This window comes from Triticum aestivum, chromosome 4B (assembly GCF_018294505.1).
Source record: "Triticum aestivum cultivar Chinese Spring chromosome 4B, IWGSC CS RefSeq v2.1, whole genome shotgun sequence".
NCBI lineage: Eukaryota > Viridiplantae > Streptophyta > Magnoliopsida > Poales > Poaceae > Triticum > Triticum aestivum.
The window spans coordinates 10,399,781-10,418,897 of record NC_057804.1 but is presented as its reverse complement, the minus strand read 5'-3'; the positions used below and the strand labels follow the sequence as shown (position 1 = coordinate 10,418,897).

General features: G+C 49.8%; 1 protein-coding gene across 1 annotated transcript; it reads left to right on the top strand.

Annotated features, from left to right (window-relative positions):
• Positions 1 to 14,933: 14,933 nt before the first annotated feature.
• LOC123090555 (2-methyl-6-phytyl-1,4-hydroquinone methyltransferase 2, chloroplastic) lies at positions 14,934 to 18,317 on the top strand. Its single transcript, XM_044511869.1, has 3 exons — positions 14,934 to 15,377; positions 15,474 to 15,780; positions 17,699 to 18,317. Exons 1-3 carry the CDS (start codon positions 14,998 to 15,000, stop codon positions 17,855 to 17,857), a joined length of 846 nt encoding a protein of 281 aa, XP_044367804.1. The 5' UTR covers positions 14,934 to 14,997; the 3' UTR covers positions 17,858 to 18,317.
• Positions 18,318 to 19,117: the final 800 nt, after the last annotated feature.

The window sequence follows — 19,117 nt, the reverse complement described above, 5'->3', positions numbered from 1 at the left end:
TTCGGATGTATGTCAGTCATTAAGTTCACGGCGTTCTGTAGCCAAATGGTGGTAGGTCATGTTCTGTGCTATGTCTAAATTCACCAACCAGCAGCCAACCACCCCAAATCCAATTCATTGCATTTCTTGTTCTGAATCTCGTCGCTATGCTTTTTGTCTGCATCAAGGTCGCCCGACATTGAGACGATGCCTCTAGATCGCCGGTTTTCAGAAGCCTTCAAGGAATAATGTTGTTTTTTAATGCCACCCTACCTGGTAGTTCTGTTTACAAATGTTTTTACTCGATGTTCCGTGGAACGTTTAAGTAGCATCCGCTGCTGTTGTGTTGCTTATTGCTAATGTATCCCTGCTAATCGAACAAGGTACCAAGGGGTCTAATTTTTTTTGACGTTGCACTACATTCTCTCTGGACAAACAGTGACTTACACTTACTCACAACGCTGTCACACCTGCACCTACAAGTGCTACGGTGGACTAGAGCAACCAATAGGGAAGCCAGGGACAAGTCATCACTAGACCAGGTCATCAGAGTTGAGTGTTATTTAGCCAGCCCCTGCGTGGGCAAGTGGCAGGCGTGTTGTGTGAAGATCACTTTCTCTCTCGCCCTATACTCTGAACCTTCCTCCTCTGCAAGTAAAGCTGCCCTCCTTCCTCCTCAAATCTCATCCCCCTTTCCCCTCTCGTGCGATCCAATCTCCTCGGGTCGTCACAACTGATTATCAGAGCCATCTTGATCCGGCCGATTTTTTTTCCCACCACCGCTTTCGCCCTGATTGATCTGTAACATCCACTGCTTGGGTGTTGAATTGCTTCGGCAAATCGACGTGAAATCCCAAGCGGGGTTAGATCGATCGAGCAGGCACGGCGCCATCGTCCAAGCCCTCTGTGCAGACCAAGCATATCTTACTCGCCATGGCGGAATCATCGGAGGAACTCAAATCCATGCTCTCGTCCCTGCTCACCCGCTTCGACGAGAGCAAACTCGCTGGCGACAAGCAAGCGGAGGCGCAGATCGCCTTCAACAAGCAGGTCTCCGTCGATCTCGCCCTTCTGCGCCGACAAGTGGATCTGACGCAGGCCGACGTCGACGAGGTGCGCCAGCAGCGCCAGACCGCACCACCACCGCCCGCGACCTCGCCGCGCGGCCACCCTCCATGTACGCCACGGGGCGGCCCCCTGACCGGCTCCTTCGCGGCACCGGTGGATCCGCACGCGCCGCAACATCGCCTCGTCAACAACGGACCGCCTCTTCTTCAACTACGGCATGGAGGGGACCGTGTCGACGGTCCACACCCCGGCGACCCCGCTCCGGGCCACCACGACATGGAGATGCCGCGGCAAGAGGAGTATTTCGCCAAGCCGCCCAAGCACGATTTCCCATGATTCGACGGCTCAGGCCTGTACCTTTGGATCGATCGCTGTGTCGCCTACTTCGAGCTGTACCGCGTACCGCCACACAATTGGGTGACCACGGCGACGCTGTACATCGAGGGACAGGCAGCTCACTAGCTTCAGGCGTACCGTCAAGCTCATCGCGTGCTCGGATGGGATGCCTTCTGTGCTGCGATCCGCGACGAATTTGGGGCGGACGAGTTTGAGCTGGAGATGCATCAACTCCTGCAACTACGGCAAAACGGCACGGTGGTAGAGTACCGAGCGGCGTTCGAAGCTCACATGTACCATCTCCTCGCCCTCGACGCCTCGTTGAGCCCGCGCTTCTTCATCACCCAGTTCCTCCTCGGACTGCGGGACGATTTACGCGTTGCGGTACGTCTTCAGGCTCCGACCAGCATCAGGCGTGCCTCGGTGATGGCCCGTATCCAGGAGGAAGAAAATGACGTTCTCGCCCGCGCCCTCGACTGATTCCTGCCGGACGTCCCCCGCCTATGCCCGCCGCGATTCCCCCGCGGCCATCAGCAGCGGCAGCAGCGGCTCGGCCGGCCAACGACGAGTTCGCCCGCGAGCGCCAACTCCGCGACTTCCGACGCGCCAACGGGCTCTGTTTCAAGTGCGGCGATCGATACTCCCGCGTGCACCGTTGCAAGCAACAGACGCAGTTGCTCACCATTCAAGTGGGCTGAAGGAAATATGCCCTAGAGGCAATAATAAAGTTATTATTTATTTCCTTTTATCATGATAAATGTTTATTATTCATGCTAGAATTGTATTAACCGGAAACATAATACATGTGTGAATACATAGACAAACAGAGTGTCACTAGTATGCCTTTACTTGACTAGCTCGTTGATCAAAGATGGTTATGTTTCCTAGCCATAGACATGGGTTGTCATTTGATTAACGGGATCACATCATTAGGAGAATGATGTGATTGACTTGACCCATTCCGTTAGCTTAGCACTCGATCGTTTAGTATGTTGCTATTGCTTTCTTCATGACTTATACATGTTCCTATGACTATGAGATTATGCAACTCCCGTTTACCAGAGGAACACTTTGTGTGCTACCAAACGTCACAACGTAACTAGGTGATTATAAAGGTGCTCTACAGGTGTCTCCGAAGGTACTTGTTGGGTTGGCGTATTTCGAGATTAGGATTTGTCACTCCAATTGTCGGAGAGGTATCTCTGGGCCCTCTCGGTAATGCACATCACTTAAGCCTTGCAAGCAGTGCAACTAATGAGTTAGTTACGGCATGATGTATTACGGAACGAGTAAAGAGACTTGCCGGTAACGAGATTGAACTAGGTATTGAGATACCGACGATCGAATCTCGGGCAAGTAACATACCGATGACAAAGGGAACAACGTATGTTGTTATGTGGTCTGACCGATAAAGATCTTCGTAGAATATGTGGGAGCCAATATGGGCATCCAGGTCCCGCTATTGGTTATTGACAAGAGAGGTGTCTCGGTCATGTCTACATAGTTCTCGAACCCGTAGGGTCCGCACGCTTAACGTTCGTTGACGATATAGTACTATGAGTTATGTATGTTGGTGACCGAATGTTGTTCGGAGTTTGGAATAAGATCACGAATATGACGAGGAACTCCGGAATGGTCCGGAAGTAAAGATTGATATGTGGATATTAGTGTTCGATCTCCGGAAGGGTTCCGGAATCCATCGGAAGGGGTTTCGGATGTTTCCCGAAATGTTTGGGCACGAGAACACTTTATCTGGGCCAAAGGGGAAAGCCCACGAGGTTTTTGGAAAGCGCAAAAGGAAGTTTTGCAGAGTCCACGGGCCAGACGCCAGGGTCCCTATCGTCTGGGTCCAGACGCCGGGAACCCTGGCGTCTGGCCCTGGAGTCCGAGAAGGACTCTTGCCTTTCGGGTGAAACCGACTTTGTGGAGGCTTTTACTCCAAGTTTTGACCCCAAGGCTCAACATATAAATAGAGGGGTAGGGCTAGCACCCAAGACACATCAAGAAACACCAAGCCGTGTGCCGGCAACCCCGTCCCCTCTAGTTTATCCTCCGTCATAGTTTTCGTAGTGCTTAGGCGAAGCCCTGCGGAGATTGTTCTTCATCAACACCGTCACCACGCCGTCGTGCTGCCGGAACTCATCTACTACTTCGCCCGTCTTGCTGGATCGAGAAGGCGAGGACGTCATCGAGCTGAACGTGTGCAGAACTCGGAGGTGCCATGCGTTCGGTACTTGGATCGGTCGGATCGTGAAGACGTACGACTATATCAACCGCGTTGATAAATGCTTCCGCTTAGCGATCTTCAAGGGTATGAAGATACACCCCCCCTCTCGTTGCTATGCATCACCATGATCTTGCGTGTGCGTAGGAATTTTTTTGAAATTACTACGTTTCCCAACATGGGCGACTACAACGAGGTACTCACTGACGATGCGGTGCACGCGCTCGACCTTCTGGACGCGCCTGTACCAGAGCAACCCGCACCAGAGTGCTGCCTCATCTCCACACACGCGGTCTCTGGCGGCGTCTCGCCGCGCACCATTCGCCTTCGAGCTATGGTTGGGAATCAGGTGATGTTGCTGCTCGTGGACTTGGGAAGTACACACAGCTTCATCTCTCAGGCGTTCGCGGAGCGGATCAAGGCAACAAGCACGCCCTTGCCGCCAGTGGAGGTGTGTGTCGCCAACGGTGAGCGCCTGGTCTGCGACAGCATGATTCCGGCTGTCTGGTGGTGGTGCCAGGGACACACATTTAGCACGGACATGCGGCAGCTTGCGCTCGGGGCGTACGACGGCGTGTTGGGCATGGACTGGCTGAAGCAGAACAGTCCCATGAACTGTCACTGGTTGGAGAAGACCATCTCCTTCGCGCACCAGGGGGGGACCGTGACATTGCAAGGTGTCCGACCCAAGGGCACCAGCACCAACATCGACTACATCGAGCCGGATCAGTTCACCAAGTGGCATGCCGGGAACGACATCTGGTACATGGCGGTCGTGGACTGGCGCACGCCGAGCGCCTACAAGGACAAGCCTCCCCCACCAGTCGTGCAGGCAGTCCTCGATGACTTTGCCGACGTATTTGGTGAGCCCAAGAAGCTACCACCGCACCGGCAATATGACCATGCGGTCACCTTGGTGGACGGCGCAAACAGGCGCCCATATCGGTACTCGCCGCTGCAAAAGGACGAGATCGAGCGCCAAGTCGAAGAGATGCTCCAGTCTGGTGTCATCACCCACAGCGTGATCCCGTTCGCGGCCCCTGTGTTGCTCGTCAAGAAGAAGGGCGGAACCTGGCGGTTCTGCATCTACTACAGGCGGCTCAACGACATCACCATCAAAAACAAGTTCCCTCTGCCCATCGTGGACAAGCTGCTCGACGAACTCGCAGGCGCAACTTACTTCTCCAAACTCGACCTCCGCGCCGGGTACCACCAGATACCCATGCGCGAGGAGGACGAGCACAAGACGGCATTTTAAAACCCACCATGGGCACTTCCAATTCCTCGTCATGTCGTTCGGCCTGACAAACGCACCGGCAACCTTCCAGTTGTGACGCCCTCGATTCAATCGTACACTAATCGTACACGCAAATGTGTACGATCAAGATCAAGGACTCACGGGAAGATATTACAACACAACTCTAGACACAAATTAAAATAATACAAGCTTTATATTACAAGCCAGGGGCCTCGAGGGCTCGAATACATAAGCTCGATTACACAAGAGTCAGCGGAAGCAACAATATCTGAGTACAGACATGAGTTAGACAAGTTTGCCTTAAGAAGGCTAGCACAAAAGCAACATCGATCGAAAAGGCAAGCCCTCCTGCCTGGGAGCCTCCTAACTACTCTTGGTCGTCAGCGGTCTCCACGTAGTTGTAGGCATCGGCGGTGGCATCTGGCTCCTGGGCTCCGACATCTGGTTGCATCAACCGGAAAGAAGAAGAAAGGGGGAAAAGGGGGAGCAAAGCAACCGTGAGTACTCATCCAAAGTACTCGCAAGCAAGGATCTACACTACATATGTAACATTATCAAAGGAAGGCTGTATATGTGGACTGGGCTGCAGAAATGCCAGAATAGAGAGAAGGCCTAGTCCTATCGAAGACTAGCATCTTCTGGAAACCACCATCTTGCAGCAACAGGAGGGAGTAGAGTAGCATAAAGTAAAGTTGTAGTAGTGTTATCAATCTCGGCCGGAGATCCTTTCTCGACTCCCTGCGAGAAAGAAATCCCAGAGCCATACTATCCAGTTATCATCACAAACCAATTCTCATCACCATCCAGTTCTCATCACAAGTATCCAGTTCTAGTTGTATCGACCGGGATACAACTCCAAGTGTCCGTTACCGTAGGACAGGCTATCGATAGATGTTTTCTTCCCTGCAGGGGTGCACCAACTTACCCACCATGCTCGATTAACTCCGGCCGGACACACTTTCCTGGGTCATGCCCAGCCTCGGCCAAACAATACGCCACAACCCGACCTAGGCTTAATAGAGAGGCCAGCACGCCGGACTAAACCTATGCCCCCAGGGGTCATGGGCCATCTCCTCGGGAACTCCTGCACGTTGCGTACACGGCCGGTGAGCAGACCTAGCTACCTCCTTCAATAAGGCAGGCGCTTACGCAGTCCAACCCAGCGCGCGCCGCTCAGTCGCTGACGTCTATTAAGCTTCGTCTGATGCATACGATGCAGAACACCCATACTATGCCCACGTGATGGTTAGTGCTATCAGGCCAGAGGCCCCTCGGATCAAATATCCAAATCGTAGTGGATTAGGAACGCGCGGTAACAAGCAGAGACTCACGAAAGATGTGACCCCGTTGCCCCGTCTCGAGGACTTGCGGCAAGGGCTAGGAATGCCCGGCCACGCCTCGTAATTATCTCGCGGGCACCCTCCAGGTCAACCCGACTCCACATCACTCGCAATTAAGCTCGCACGGGCACCCCTCAGGGTCGAGCCGTCTTTAGTAACATGGTTCAGTGTAAAGTCATAGTAACCATAGTAACTGTGTGTCCAAACATCAAGGGGAAAACCCGAGGAATCACCCCCAGTGAATTCCACTCGATGTAATCATCAAGGTGAATGTAAGTGGAATCACCCCCGAGGTTCACACTTGAGGGGTTGCACGACACAGTCATATCGTAAGTGGTTAAGGCGGAATCACCCTCGATGACCACGACCGAATAGCTACACTACAGGGTTAACATCAGAAGTGCTGTAGAGGTCTCACCCTCGGCACTCAATAGTAACCCAGTAGTGTCGAGCAACTAAGGGGAAAGTGATGTGCGGTGCCGGGGCCTGGTCTTCGATCCCGTTGATCGGGTCTTCGATGATGAAGCAGGGGCAACAAGGACAAGGTGGGGGTCACTGATGGATCACTAACCAACCTATACTAAGCAGTTTAGGATAAGCAGGTAAGGTACAATGAGCAGGTTACAAAAGTAGGCTATGCATCAGAATAGGAGCAAACAATAATAGTAGCAAAATCTAATGCAAGCATGAGAGAAAGGAATGGGCGATATCGGGATGATCAAAGGGGGGCTTGCCTGGTTGCTCTGGCAAGGAGGGGTCATCGTCGACGTAGTCGATCACAGGGGCAGCATCGGTCTTGGGGTCTACCGGAGAGAAGAGGGGGAAGAAACAGTAAATATAAAGCAAACATAGCATCACAAAGCAGAACGTGGCAATATGTTGTGTCGGGTGTGACCTAACGTATGGCTACACGATATAGGTGAAGGGGGAATTCAACCGGGAATGTTCCATGTTCAGCATGCTAGGGGCATGTGACAGATGAACGGACCGTGTAATCGGATTCGTTGGATTTTTCTGAGCAACTTTCATATAGAAAACATTTTCATCGGAGTTACGGTTTATTTACTATGATTTTTGCAAGTTGAAAACATATTCTGGAATTATTTATATAAACAGAAATGGAATATGACGTTAGCATGACGTAGGAGTGACATCAGCAGTCAACAGTCCGATTGACTGGTCAAAACTGACATGGGGGACCCACCTGTCATAGACAGTGGGTTAAACAGGGTTTAAACTAATCTAAATTTAGTTAGTAAAACTACTGGGCCCACCTGTCAGTGTCTAATTAACTAATCTAATTAGTTTTAATTATTAAAATGTTTTAATTAGAGGATTAAGCGGTGGGACCCGCACGTCAGTGGCTGGGGCCTACCCAGTCAGCACGGTTGACCAGGTCAACTGGTCAACAGGGGGCTAGGGGCCCTACTGGCAGTGACCCACGGGGTGGCCCCAGGTGTGCCACGTCGGCGGTGGCCGGCGGCTTGACGCCGGCGATGCCAAAACGCGGCGGAGGGCCTCGGGCCTCGTCGGATTTCGCCTACGGGCAACTGTTTCGCGCGCGCGAGGGCGCGTTCAAATGAGCGGAGCAGTGCGCGTCGAACTGCGGTGGTGGCCCGACTGGAAACGCACTAAAACAACGGCAGCGCGCACCGCGGTGGTCGCCGGAGTTCGAGCAAACTCGCGGTCGGCGCTAGAGGCTACGGGAAAGGGACCTAGCGGCACGGGCGGACACGACGAGGTGGCCTGAGCACTCTCGAGTGTTCGGGCGAGCATGACGATGCCCATGGCGACGGCGGCGAGCTATGCGGCGGAGCTGAGCTCGGCCCTGGCGGACGCGGTGGCTACGGGAGCGCAAGAGGCCAGGGGAGCGAGGGAAGGGGAAGAGGGGCTCACTTTGCGGCACGCACGGTGGCCCTCGGAGGTTTAGTAGCAGCAGACACGGCGCCGGAGACGAAGGAGATCGACGGCAGCCGGAGATGTGGACGAGGACGAACGGTGACTGCGGTGCTTCCCGGTTCCAGCGGAGGGCGCCAGTCGAAGGAGCCGACCTTGGCGAAGCTCACCGACAGGGTCAGCGGGCGCGGGGCCGCCGGTGGCCGTGACAACGACGAAGGGCGGCGGCGACTGCGCTCGGAGGTGGATGGGGAACGAGGGGGGAGGCGAGGAGGAATCTGGTGGGAGAGGGAGAGGCGGAGAGGCAAGTGGGGGTAGCTGGGGAGGAGGCCGAGGCGTCGAGGGGGGGGGCGCGGAGGCCTTATCCTCTCGCGGAGGCGTCGACGGCGAGGTGGTTCTGCCTCGCCCGGTCGGAGGAACAGGAGGAAGGCGCGCTTCGGGGAGCTGGGCCGACCAGGCTGGGTGAGGTGGGTCGGCCTGCTGGGATGGGCCGAAGCCCAAGGGGAGGCCAGGGGCTCTCCCACCCCTTCTTCTTTCCTTTTCTTTTTTTTGGTTTTTCTTTTTCCAGCAGCTTTTGCTTTTTCTTTTTAGCCAATAATGACTTTGCAAAATTATGCCACTGGCCAAAACAATTTCAAAGAATTAAAGTGCACTGCCACAAAAAGGTTGGGAGGCTTTTGGAATAGTTGCCAATTTTATAAATTAAAAAGGGCATTTAATTTATTGGTTAGGTCACTGTTTTAAGTAGCTTAGGCCACTTAAACCTTTTGCAAAAATGTTGGTTCACCACCAATATTAGTTGTGGATTATTTGGCACATGATGAACATTTTTGTTTTCATGTCTGAGCATTTTGAATTTCACACAGAATTTGAATTTGAATCAGATGGGAGTTGAAAAGAGATATCGAACAAAGGTGATTAAGCACTCTTTAGCCAAATGATTAGGCTTAATCACAGAGGGTTACTGTAGCATGACACTAGGGGTGTTACACCAGTGCCTGATGAATGCAATCTTCGGCAAGCACGGCGCAAGTTTGTCATCATCTTCCTAGATGACATCTTGGTCTTCAGTGGCACCGTCGAAGAGCACGTCGAACATCTGCGGCAAGTCTTCGAGCTCCTCCGGCAACACGAGCTGTTCGTCAAGGCTTCCAAGTGCTCCTTCGCGCAAGACAGCATCGAGTACCTTGGCCACGTAATTTCCAAGGAGGGCGTGACCACCGACGTAGACAAGACGCAGGCGATGATGCAATGGCCTACTCCGACGACGGCAACCGAGCTCCGTGGGTTCCTCGGCCTCACCGGCTACTACAGGAAGTTTGTCGCGCGCTACGGCATCATTGCCAAGCCACTCACCAACTTGCTCACCAAGAAGGGCTTCGAATGGTCGGAGCAGGCGTAGACCGCGTTTGACTTGCTCAAGCGCGCCATGGCAAGCACCCCGGTTCTTGCCCTGCCCGATTTCGACAAGCCGTTCGTCGTCGAGACCGACGCGTGCGACACTGGCATCGGTGCGGTGCTGGTCCAGGAGGGACACCCAGTGGCGTATTTCAGCAAGGCATTGGGCATCCGCAACCAGAAGCTCTCTGCTTATGAGAAAGAGTTCTTGGCGGTGATGATGGCTGTGGAGAAATGGCGTGCATATCTTCAGCGCGGGCCGTTCACCATTCTTACCGACCATAATAGCCTGTCCAACTTGGGGGTCAACAGCTGGAGACAGACCTGCAACGCAAAGCGATGTCCAAGCTGATCGGACTGCAGTTCACGTTCCAGTACAGGCGTGGAGCGGAGAACGACGCAGCGGACGCCCTATCTCGGGTGGGCGCTGCACTAAGCGTGGCCGCGCTCTCCCTCTGCCAACCGGCGTGGGTGCAGGAGGTCGCCAATTCATACGCGACTGATGCTACCATGCAAGAGATGTTGTCCCGCCTCGCCATCCACAGTCCAGACAAGGAGGGGTTCGAACTGCACAAGGGCTTGATTGGCCGAGGCGACCGGCTCTGGATCGGCAGCAACACGGCGCTCCGCACCAAGCTCGTCAGCGCGTTCCATGACAGCGTGGTGGGTGGCCACTCTGGCATCACCGCCAGTCACCAGCGTGTCAAGAAGCTCTTCGTTTGGCCAGGTCAGAAGCGCGACGTCGACGAGTACGTCTAGCAGTGCTTGGTGTGCCAGCAGGCCAAGCACGAGCACTGTCGGCCGGCCGGCCGCCTGCCTCCCCTGCCCGTTCCCACGGCACCTTGGCAAGAGCTGACGATGGACTTCGTCGAAGGGCTGCCAACGTCGGAGGGGTACGACTCCATCATGGTGGTCGTGGACCGCCTCACCAAGTTCGCCCACTTCATCCCTCTTCGCCATCCCTTCAATGCCACCAAGGTGGCGCGCGCGTTCTGGGACAATGTCGTCAAGCTCCAGGCGTGCCCAATTCAACCGTCTCGGACCGCGACCGTGTCTTCACCAGCGCGCTCTGGCGTGAACTGTTCGCGGCCGCTCGCACCAAGCTGCTGTACTCTACGGCTTACCACCCCCAGACGGACGGACAAAGCGAGAGGGTCAACCAATGCATGGAGATGTACCTGCGCTGCGTGATCCACGACGACCCCCACCACTGGCACCGGTGGCTTCCGACCGCCGAATTCTGGTACAACTCTTCCTTCCATGCGTCCATCAATTGTACCCCGTTCAAGGCATTATATGGCACCGAGCCCAACCTTGGCGCTACGGCGCTCTGGGACGACAAGATGGCGTCGGTCCTCGACAACGAGAAGTGGGACTGGGGTGCGCACACCACGCGCCTCCGCGAGCAGCTACTCTGAGCCCAGCATCGTTTCAAGAAGAAAGTGGATCGTCATCGCACGGAGCGAAGGTTCCAGGTCGGCGAGGAGGTGTTGCTCAAACTGCAGCCGTACGCCCAGTCCTCCGTCGTCAATCGCCCCTACGCCAAGCTCGCCTACAAGTTCTTCGGACCCTTCAAGGTGGACGCCAAGATCGGGATGCTCGCCTACAAGCTGATTCTACCGCCGGACAGCCGCATCCACAACGTCTTCCACGTCTCCCAGTTGAAGCCCTACACACCAAACTACACACCGGTCTTCGCGGAGCTGCCCAAGCCACCGGATCTGTCCCTGACTGAGACGGCGCCAGTGGAGATCCTGGACAGGCGCATGGTCAAGAGCGGCAATGCCGCCTTGGTGCAAGTCCATGTGCGCTAGTCGACGTCTTCACCATCGGCCACGATGTGGGAAGACTACAACACCCTCAAGCTTCGTTTCCCAGCAGCGGAAATATGGCGGGAAGCGGCCGGAGCGCCAGGTGACGCTCCTTCTGATGGAGGGGGAGATGTCACACCTGCACCTACAAGTGCCACGGTGGACTAGAGCAACCAATAGGGAAGCCAGGGACAAGCCATCACTAGGCCAGGTCATCAGAGTTGAGTGTTATTTAGTCAGCCCCTGCGTGGGCAAGTGGCAGGCGTGTTGTGTGAGGATCACTTTCTCTCTCGCCCTGTATTCTGAACCTTCCTCCTCTGCAAGTAAAGCCGCCCTCCTTCCTCCTCAAATCTCATCCCCCTTTCCCCTCTCGTGCGATCCAATCTGTTCGGGTCGTCACAAACGCACACAGTGTAGCCACGCCACTCTTTTATTTGCCAGCCGACGCGTTATTTTTAATTCTATACATCCTCGATGCTTGGCCCGTTCCTCCCGTATAAATCCAGTTCAATGTTGCGTAGAAAACTCTCATCATCGGACCGGATTCATTGACGCGTTAGAATATTCAATGTCCGATGTGCACCTATAGTAAATATCACATCCCAGGTACGCGTTGTTACATTGTACGCGTGGGTCTTGTTTTCACATTTTACAATTCATTTCCTCTAAAGTGGCACGGATCCCTAGAGAGCACGGGTGTGGACGTGATTTCGGTGGGCTGCATCGTGGAGTACTCCTAGTTCGCTTCCCATGTAGTAAGCGGCTATAAATCCACTATTGTACTTAGTCTGAGGGACAGCTGACTGACACACACGGATCAGAGGGCCATCAGGACGGCCACATTCCGTGATCCGAATCTCATGTCTGCTAAAAATTCGCACCCTACTACTCCAATCAAACTACAGGAGCTTTCGGGTCCCTTTCCAAGATGATGCCTTCAGAAAGGATACTAAACCAAAGTGTCGCCGCCACTCGATCCCGGGACCAAGGTTTCCCCGTGGCATCATGGAGAACAAAGAGGAACCGCGACATGGCGTTCAAGAAGGGTATTCGCGTACAACTTTTTTTGCAGAAGGACCTCATAATTATATTATCACGAAACAATTGTGCATGACACCCCCACAAAACAAGAAATAGAAACCAGGTCCCTGGGGAACCGGCCTACCCCTGCATCCAAAGCGGGCTACTGGCGCGCCGCCGCTTCCGCTGCCGTCGCTCCCGCACAACGACGTAATCTTGGATTCCGCAGCCGGATTGTACGCAGACGGGAAGTCAACAACCTCGGTCCGAGAAGACCAGCACCGTTGGAAGGAGTGGAAGGCGTCGTTGCATAATGCTGGCGACGACACGCCTCCGAGATCCACTTGAACAGCCGACGAGATCGACCAGAGCCAGGCGCTAGCACCTCACCGCACCACCCCCAGACCTCCCACAACAAGAACAGGAACATCCTTGTCATGACGCAGATGGAGGCGAGGGACAAATTATCCTGTAGCTGGCCCCAGAACTGCAACAACGACCACACCTGGAGAACGGGCGCCCACCGAATAGACGGGTCCAGGAGCAGATAACGCCGGAAGCTCGTCGGCACCGCCGCACGCGACGTCCCCGAGATGGGGAAGAAGCTCCAGCCAATTTATTCCACTGCGCTGCCGCCACCACCACCACCTTGCTGACGCCGCAAAAGAAACCTACCCTACTATGTGCACGCCTAGGCCTCAGATCCGGGGTCCCATCGCTCTCCCGCAGCTGAACCAGCGGCCATGCCTGCTTTTTCGCCTCTCGTCAGCGGTTAGGACAAGCGATAACTCCTCCCCTCTTGGCAATGGAAAAAATGACCGCGTACATTCCAGATCAACTAATTCTCAACCCTGTACCTTTTCTAATTCTTGTAACCTGTTCTATTGCCTTCTCTAAACGATGTGGAATAAATACCCTAAATAAAATCAACTACCACCAATGTACATGATTGCAGTCACTAATAATTGGAATAATGGCGGGTAGCAGCCCCAGGAGCGCTTTCCTCCATCTGGTTACGTGTTTCTCTCCCGTTATTTAAGACAGAATTAATGAACGATGGAGACCCAGGATGTGACAGCTGAGGAGTGTAAATGTGTAATATCCAGCTTCTGTGCGGAGAGCGGACGAAGAAGGGAGTGCTGATTTCTGGTGACCGAGCTCCTTGGAGTCCCGTATTTTAAATAGTTCAAAAGTCATATTTAAAAGTTTCAAATAGTTTTTTTTTTAAAATCATGGAAACCTACATGTGTTCAGCACGAACATGTGAAGAATTGTTTGAAAATGTTATGATTTGTAGGCTGTACAAAAAAACAAAATTTCAGCCTAACAACAAAGAAAGGGCCCATTTTGAAAATACGCATTTGTCTTTTTATATGCCAGATGTGAAAGTATACTTTTATGAAAGTTTGCACATACGTAATATACATGTGTATGTGTGTGCAAAAAAAAATTAAATGTTTCTGGGTTGTAGAAAATTGTATTTTGAAAACGAGCTCCAAGATGCTCGAGCACCATTAGCATATTTTGCGAAGAAGGGGACTACTGGAACCAGAGAAGGAGATGGGTCCTTCAGAGCTTCTCGACCTCATTACTTGAATGAGACAACCAAGATGACTGGGTCAGATGATGTGCTCACATGTTTCAAAACATTGTAAAAATATTGTGAATGTTCACCAGACATTTGTCGACTATCCCTAAAAAATTCAGATTCGAATTCAAATACACATTGAGAAATAAAAAAACAAATTCAGCATGAGTTAATGGTGTCACAAAAACAGGAAAGCAAAAAATACACTATCCATATATGTGGATTTTTCTTTTTTTTTGTTTCCTATCTATATTTCTGTTTTGGATTTGAACTTTTTAGAAATTTAGACACGTGTTTTGCCAGCATTCACAATTTTTTGGAATTTCTTAAACATTAAATTTGAGTTTTGAAACATGGTATCATCGTATCATGTGATATATCCCCCTCACAACATACACACACCCACCTCCTCATGTGTGTGTTGTATTTTGAAAACAATTATGTGATGTGTTGTATTTTGAGCTGGGTGATATGATAACCGTCTCAAAGCCAACATACAACTCGGGCGGAAAGCACAAGCCGATGTGCGTCCACTCACAACTAACACCCCACACGTCAGGTCCTCATCAAATTCTCATGTGTTGTGCCATGACAATTGTTTAGCTCGAATAATGGCGCTTGGGCGCGAGGGGACTGATGGCGGGTAGCTATCGCACTCTGTAGCACAAATGCTAATTTGTTTGGTACCGCTCAAGGTTGGGAAATTCTTTGTAAAGTTTGCTCACAGTTTTTCTATTTTTTTTAAAAAATTATCAACCTGTATACAATACTAAATACATAACGTGTGGGTGAAAAATATCCTTTATCAAAAATAATAGTGGACGTAGTATAAATTTCCCTTCCATAAATTTATCCACGAGTTAACTTAGGGCGAAATTATTGTTTTGAAAACGGAGGAACCGTATCTGGTCCCATCGAGACTAAATGCGCCATTATTGTACTAGGCAGGCTTAGTCAAAGCAAGCCTGAGCATGGAGCAACGATTACTATGTCGTACTAGCAGTATAAATAGATGCCCTCCCATTCCCTAAGCATCCATCATCCGCTTGCTTGCTGTCCGGCCAGAGCAACGACTGGCCATGGGTTCCACCAAGCCACTCCGGCTGATCCAGCACAAGAAGGAGGCCCTCTGGTTCTACAGCTTCATCTCCTTCGGCTACGACCATGTGTTCAACCCAGGCCAATACACCGAGGACATGCGCGACATCTCCCTGGAGCATGCTCGCCTCCATAGCCGGGCCCTCAAGGTGGTCGACGTCGGTGGTGGCACTGGCTTCACCACGCTCGGCGTCGTCCGGTATGTCGACCCCGAGAACGTGACGCTGCTCGACCAGTCGCCGCACCAACTCGACAAGGCCAGAAAGAAGAAGGCCCTCAGGGGCATCAAGATCATGGAGGGTGACGCCGAGGACCTCCCCTTCCCCGCCGACACCTTCGACCGATACGTCTCCGCTGGCAGGTCAGTTATGGGCAATCTCGTCTCCTTAGACTGTACGTTGACACATCCAATGATCGAGTCGTCTGAGTTCTTGATTTTGGCCTCCATGCATGGCAGCATTGAGTATTGGCCTGATCCGCAGCGGGGGATCAAGGAGGCCTACAGGGTCCTGAGCGCCGACGGCGTGGCTTGTATGATAGGCCCCGTTCGCCCGACGTTCTGGCTATCTCGCTTCTTCGCTGACATGTGGATGCTCTTCCCCACGGAGGAAGAGTACATCGAGTGGTTCGAGAGGGCTGGCTTCAAGGATGTCGAGCTCACCAGAATCGGGCCAAAGTGGTACCGCGGTGCCCGTAGGCATGGCCTGGTCATAGGGTGCTGTGTCACAGGCATCAAGACACAAAGCGGGGACTCCCCTTTGCAGGTACTTCCTTTAATTCAAACTAGCACATATGCCCTTGAGTTGTAACGGGAGATAAAATTATCGGTTATGTGCAAGCACACAATGTCCTATAGTGAATTTCGTACGACAAAAACGCTAGTTGTCCCGTTCACCAAAGCGATCAACAGTGTTTTTTTGCCCGCTCATCATATTTGCGCGCGTTGATGGACTTTGGCCCAGTAGCTGGAGCGGCAGGCATAGGTCCAACACGGATATGTGGCCTTTGCGCTTCTCGGATATAAGAACAATACAACCTTTTGTAATCACAAGGTTTGGTAGTTCTTTGGTGGCCTAGTTACTGAGGGAGGTCAGAGTGATGTGAGAGCTGTGGGGTTCAAATCCCATATGTGCTTACTTTTTCTGTTGCATTATTATTAGATCGAAGGCACAAGTTGCAGCCGTTCGGCCACAGTGTCCGGGGACCACATATGAAATTCCGGATGATTTTCTTTTGTTTTCTAGCGAACAGACACACAAAAATTTAGTACCACCTTGGAGAGAAAAAAAATCTGTGAACTACGAAAGAAAAAGTGAAACATGTTAATGGACCAAACCAAGAATATCACCTTCCTTTATTAGTACTAGCAAAACGCCCGTGTGATGCAACGGAAGAACAAAAATCATAATATTTAATGGCCATGACCACACTTTGCTCCATCACTGACATACACTATCAGTCTCATTTTCATGAAATCATGAACAATTTTTTAAAATCATGACCATTTTCTTAAACTCATGATCATATCTGAAATCATGACCATTTTTCAAATTCGACATTTTTACGGATTTTCAGACATTTTCCAAAATGATGAATTTTTATGAGCATTTTATACATTTGCAAACTTTTTTAAAAAAAATTTGAATATTTTTTGAAAAAACTTTTCTTGAATAGGCGAACATTTCTAGAATCGACTAACATTTTTTTTGGAAATTGTTTGGTGGATTTTTTTTTTCAATTTTAACAAATAATTTTTTGATTTAATGCACTTGAATAAGCAAACAGTTTTGAATTTTTAGGATATTTCTCAATTCATGAACACTTTTTGAATTGGCAAAATTTTGTTCAATTTCATTAAGATTTGTTAATGCACAAACGTTTTGAAAAAATCATGAAGATTTTTTAATTTCCCCAACATATGTTTTCAAAACTGGGAACATTTGTTCAATATGTGAACATTTTAAATCTGAATCGACAAAACATTTATGAATTATTAAACATTTTTTTTCGAAATTCTCGTCTTTTTAACTTTTTAATCTTTTTGAAGTCGAAAATTATTTAAAGTAGAAAAAGAAATGAATTTTTTTAAAAAAACAACAGGCCGCCCGGGCATGGGCCAGCCCAAAAAGGCACGTTGTATCTTATCCCAGCGCGCAGAGCGCAGTACAAAAGGTTCCTATTGCATGGGCCGGTCCAGGCGGGGATTCTCCTGTGTGAAATGTTTTTTATTACTTATAGATGACATTGGTGGATAATATTTTGCAACTTTAGGGGCAATTTCGGTGATGTACCGCCAGCAGCAATAGCCCCTTTATTATTAGGTATATATATAGATTAGTATAAGTATTAGTATTAGTATTTGTATATTATAATTTAATTATATATATATATATATATATATATATATATATATATTAGTAGGTATAGATTAATTGAAGTTTTAGTTTTGTCCTAAATATAAAGAGTTTAATTTTATCAAGTTAAAAATATTTCATGATGAATCTAATGAAATTAATTTGATGTTGTAGATGTTGGTATATTTTTCTATAGATTTCATCAAACTTAAGGACTTCTAATTTACAAGTTTAATTAATTTGGCATCGCATCAAATTTTTTTTGGTTAAGCAGATCTAGCAAATTCATGTTTACATCTTAATTACTCAACATTTTCATCTTGTACAGCTTGGTCCGAAGGCCGAGGATGTTAGCAAGCCACATGTGAACCCCATCTTCGTCTTCTTTCGGTTCCTCATTGGGACAATTTGTGCCACATACTTCTTCCTAGTGCCCATTTACATGTGGATCAAGGACAAGATTGTGCCCCAAGGCCGGCCTATCTAACTGAGGATGCTACCTGGCAGGAGGAGACAAGATTGGAGTCAATATCTGATCTAAGCTGTGAAAATACCACTTTTGTTTCATGTTGTGTTCTGTAGCTATAAATATGTGGACGCACGTGCCGTCAGAAGATCGATCGGTCATGGGCTTCATGCATCAACCGATACAGAGGCAGATGCTCGATGACGTGGGAAACTGATTGACCAGACTTGTTTCCTGCTCATGTATCTCTCTTCGACTTGTGTGGACCCTCCCCTAAGAAGGTCCATCATCTCCGTGTATAAATAAATCAAGTAGAAGTCATTCGTTGTAACACATAGTGAGTATATAAACAATGGAGAAGTCAGTCACATCTTCTCTACGTATTAAAGTACATAAACGTGTGCTCATTGTCATGCAAAGATGCGCAACATCGAAACCACGTCCGTCTTTTAAAACTTTGAAGTCTGTTTTATGTTTTTCACATATTGTGTTTTTTTTTCTAATGTCAATAGTTAGGTACTCCCTCCGTTTCAAATTACTCATCGTGGTTTTAGTTCAAATATGAACTAAAACTACGATGAGTAATTTGGAACGGAGGGAGTACTTCTCTTGGTCATGATTATTATCAAATTGCATCTTCCATTAATTAATTAAATTAAAGCTTATGAATTGGATAGTGCTATTACCATTCTCCAAAGAAAAATGCCATTGGCACCTATGGAGGATACTGATCCCAATAGTATGTCCACAAACTCACTGCAAGGTTTTTGTGAAGACCTTGCAAATGACGAGCTTTCTCATGATGATGGGAATTTGGATAGTCATATGGACTATCTGATAGTTCCTGATAAACCTAAGAGAAAGCAAATGTGAAGAAAGTTTATGATGTATTTTCGATAAGACACAATACTCTTAAATGTTTCCAAATGAAGTTTGATTAATGCAGGATTTTGTGGAATAGTAGAGGTCTTGGGTGACTTGGCTAAGCACCGTTTTCTCTCAATTATGCAGTGAGAAAATTTAGAGTTTATAGTCTCGATGGAGACTAATAAGGATAATGTTTTTTCTCCCTTTTAAGTAGCCTCTGTGGTGGTCTTGACTTTCCTTAGTATTCCCTTCCTGCTCGTAGTAGATCTAGGGGAATACTGTTGGTCTCAAGGGATCTCAAATGAACTTGGGTAGTGGATTGACATTCGCAATATGTGTCGATCATCTATCATATGCAAGTTTGTGATTAACATGGCATACATGGCTCAAGAGCATAACCAAGAAGAAGTAATG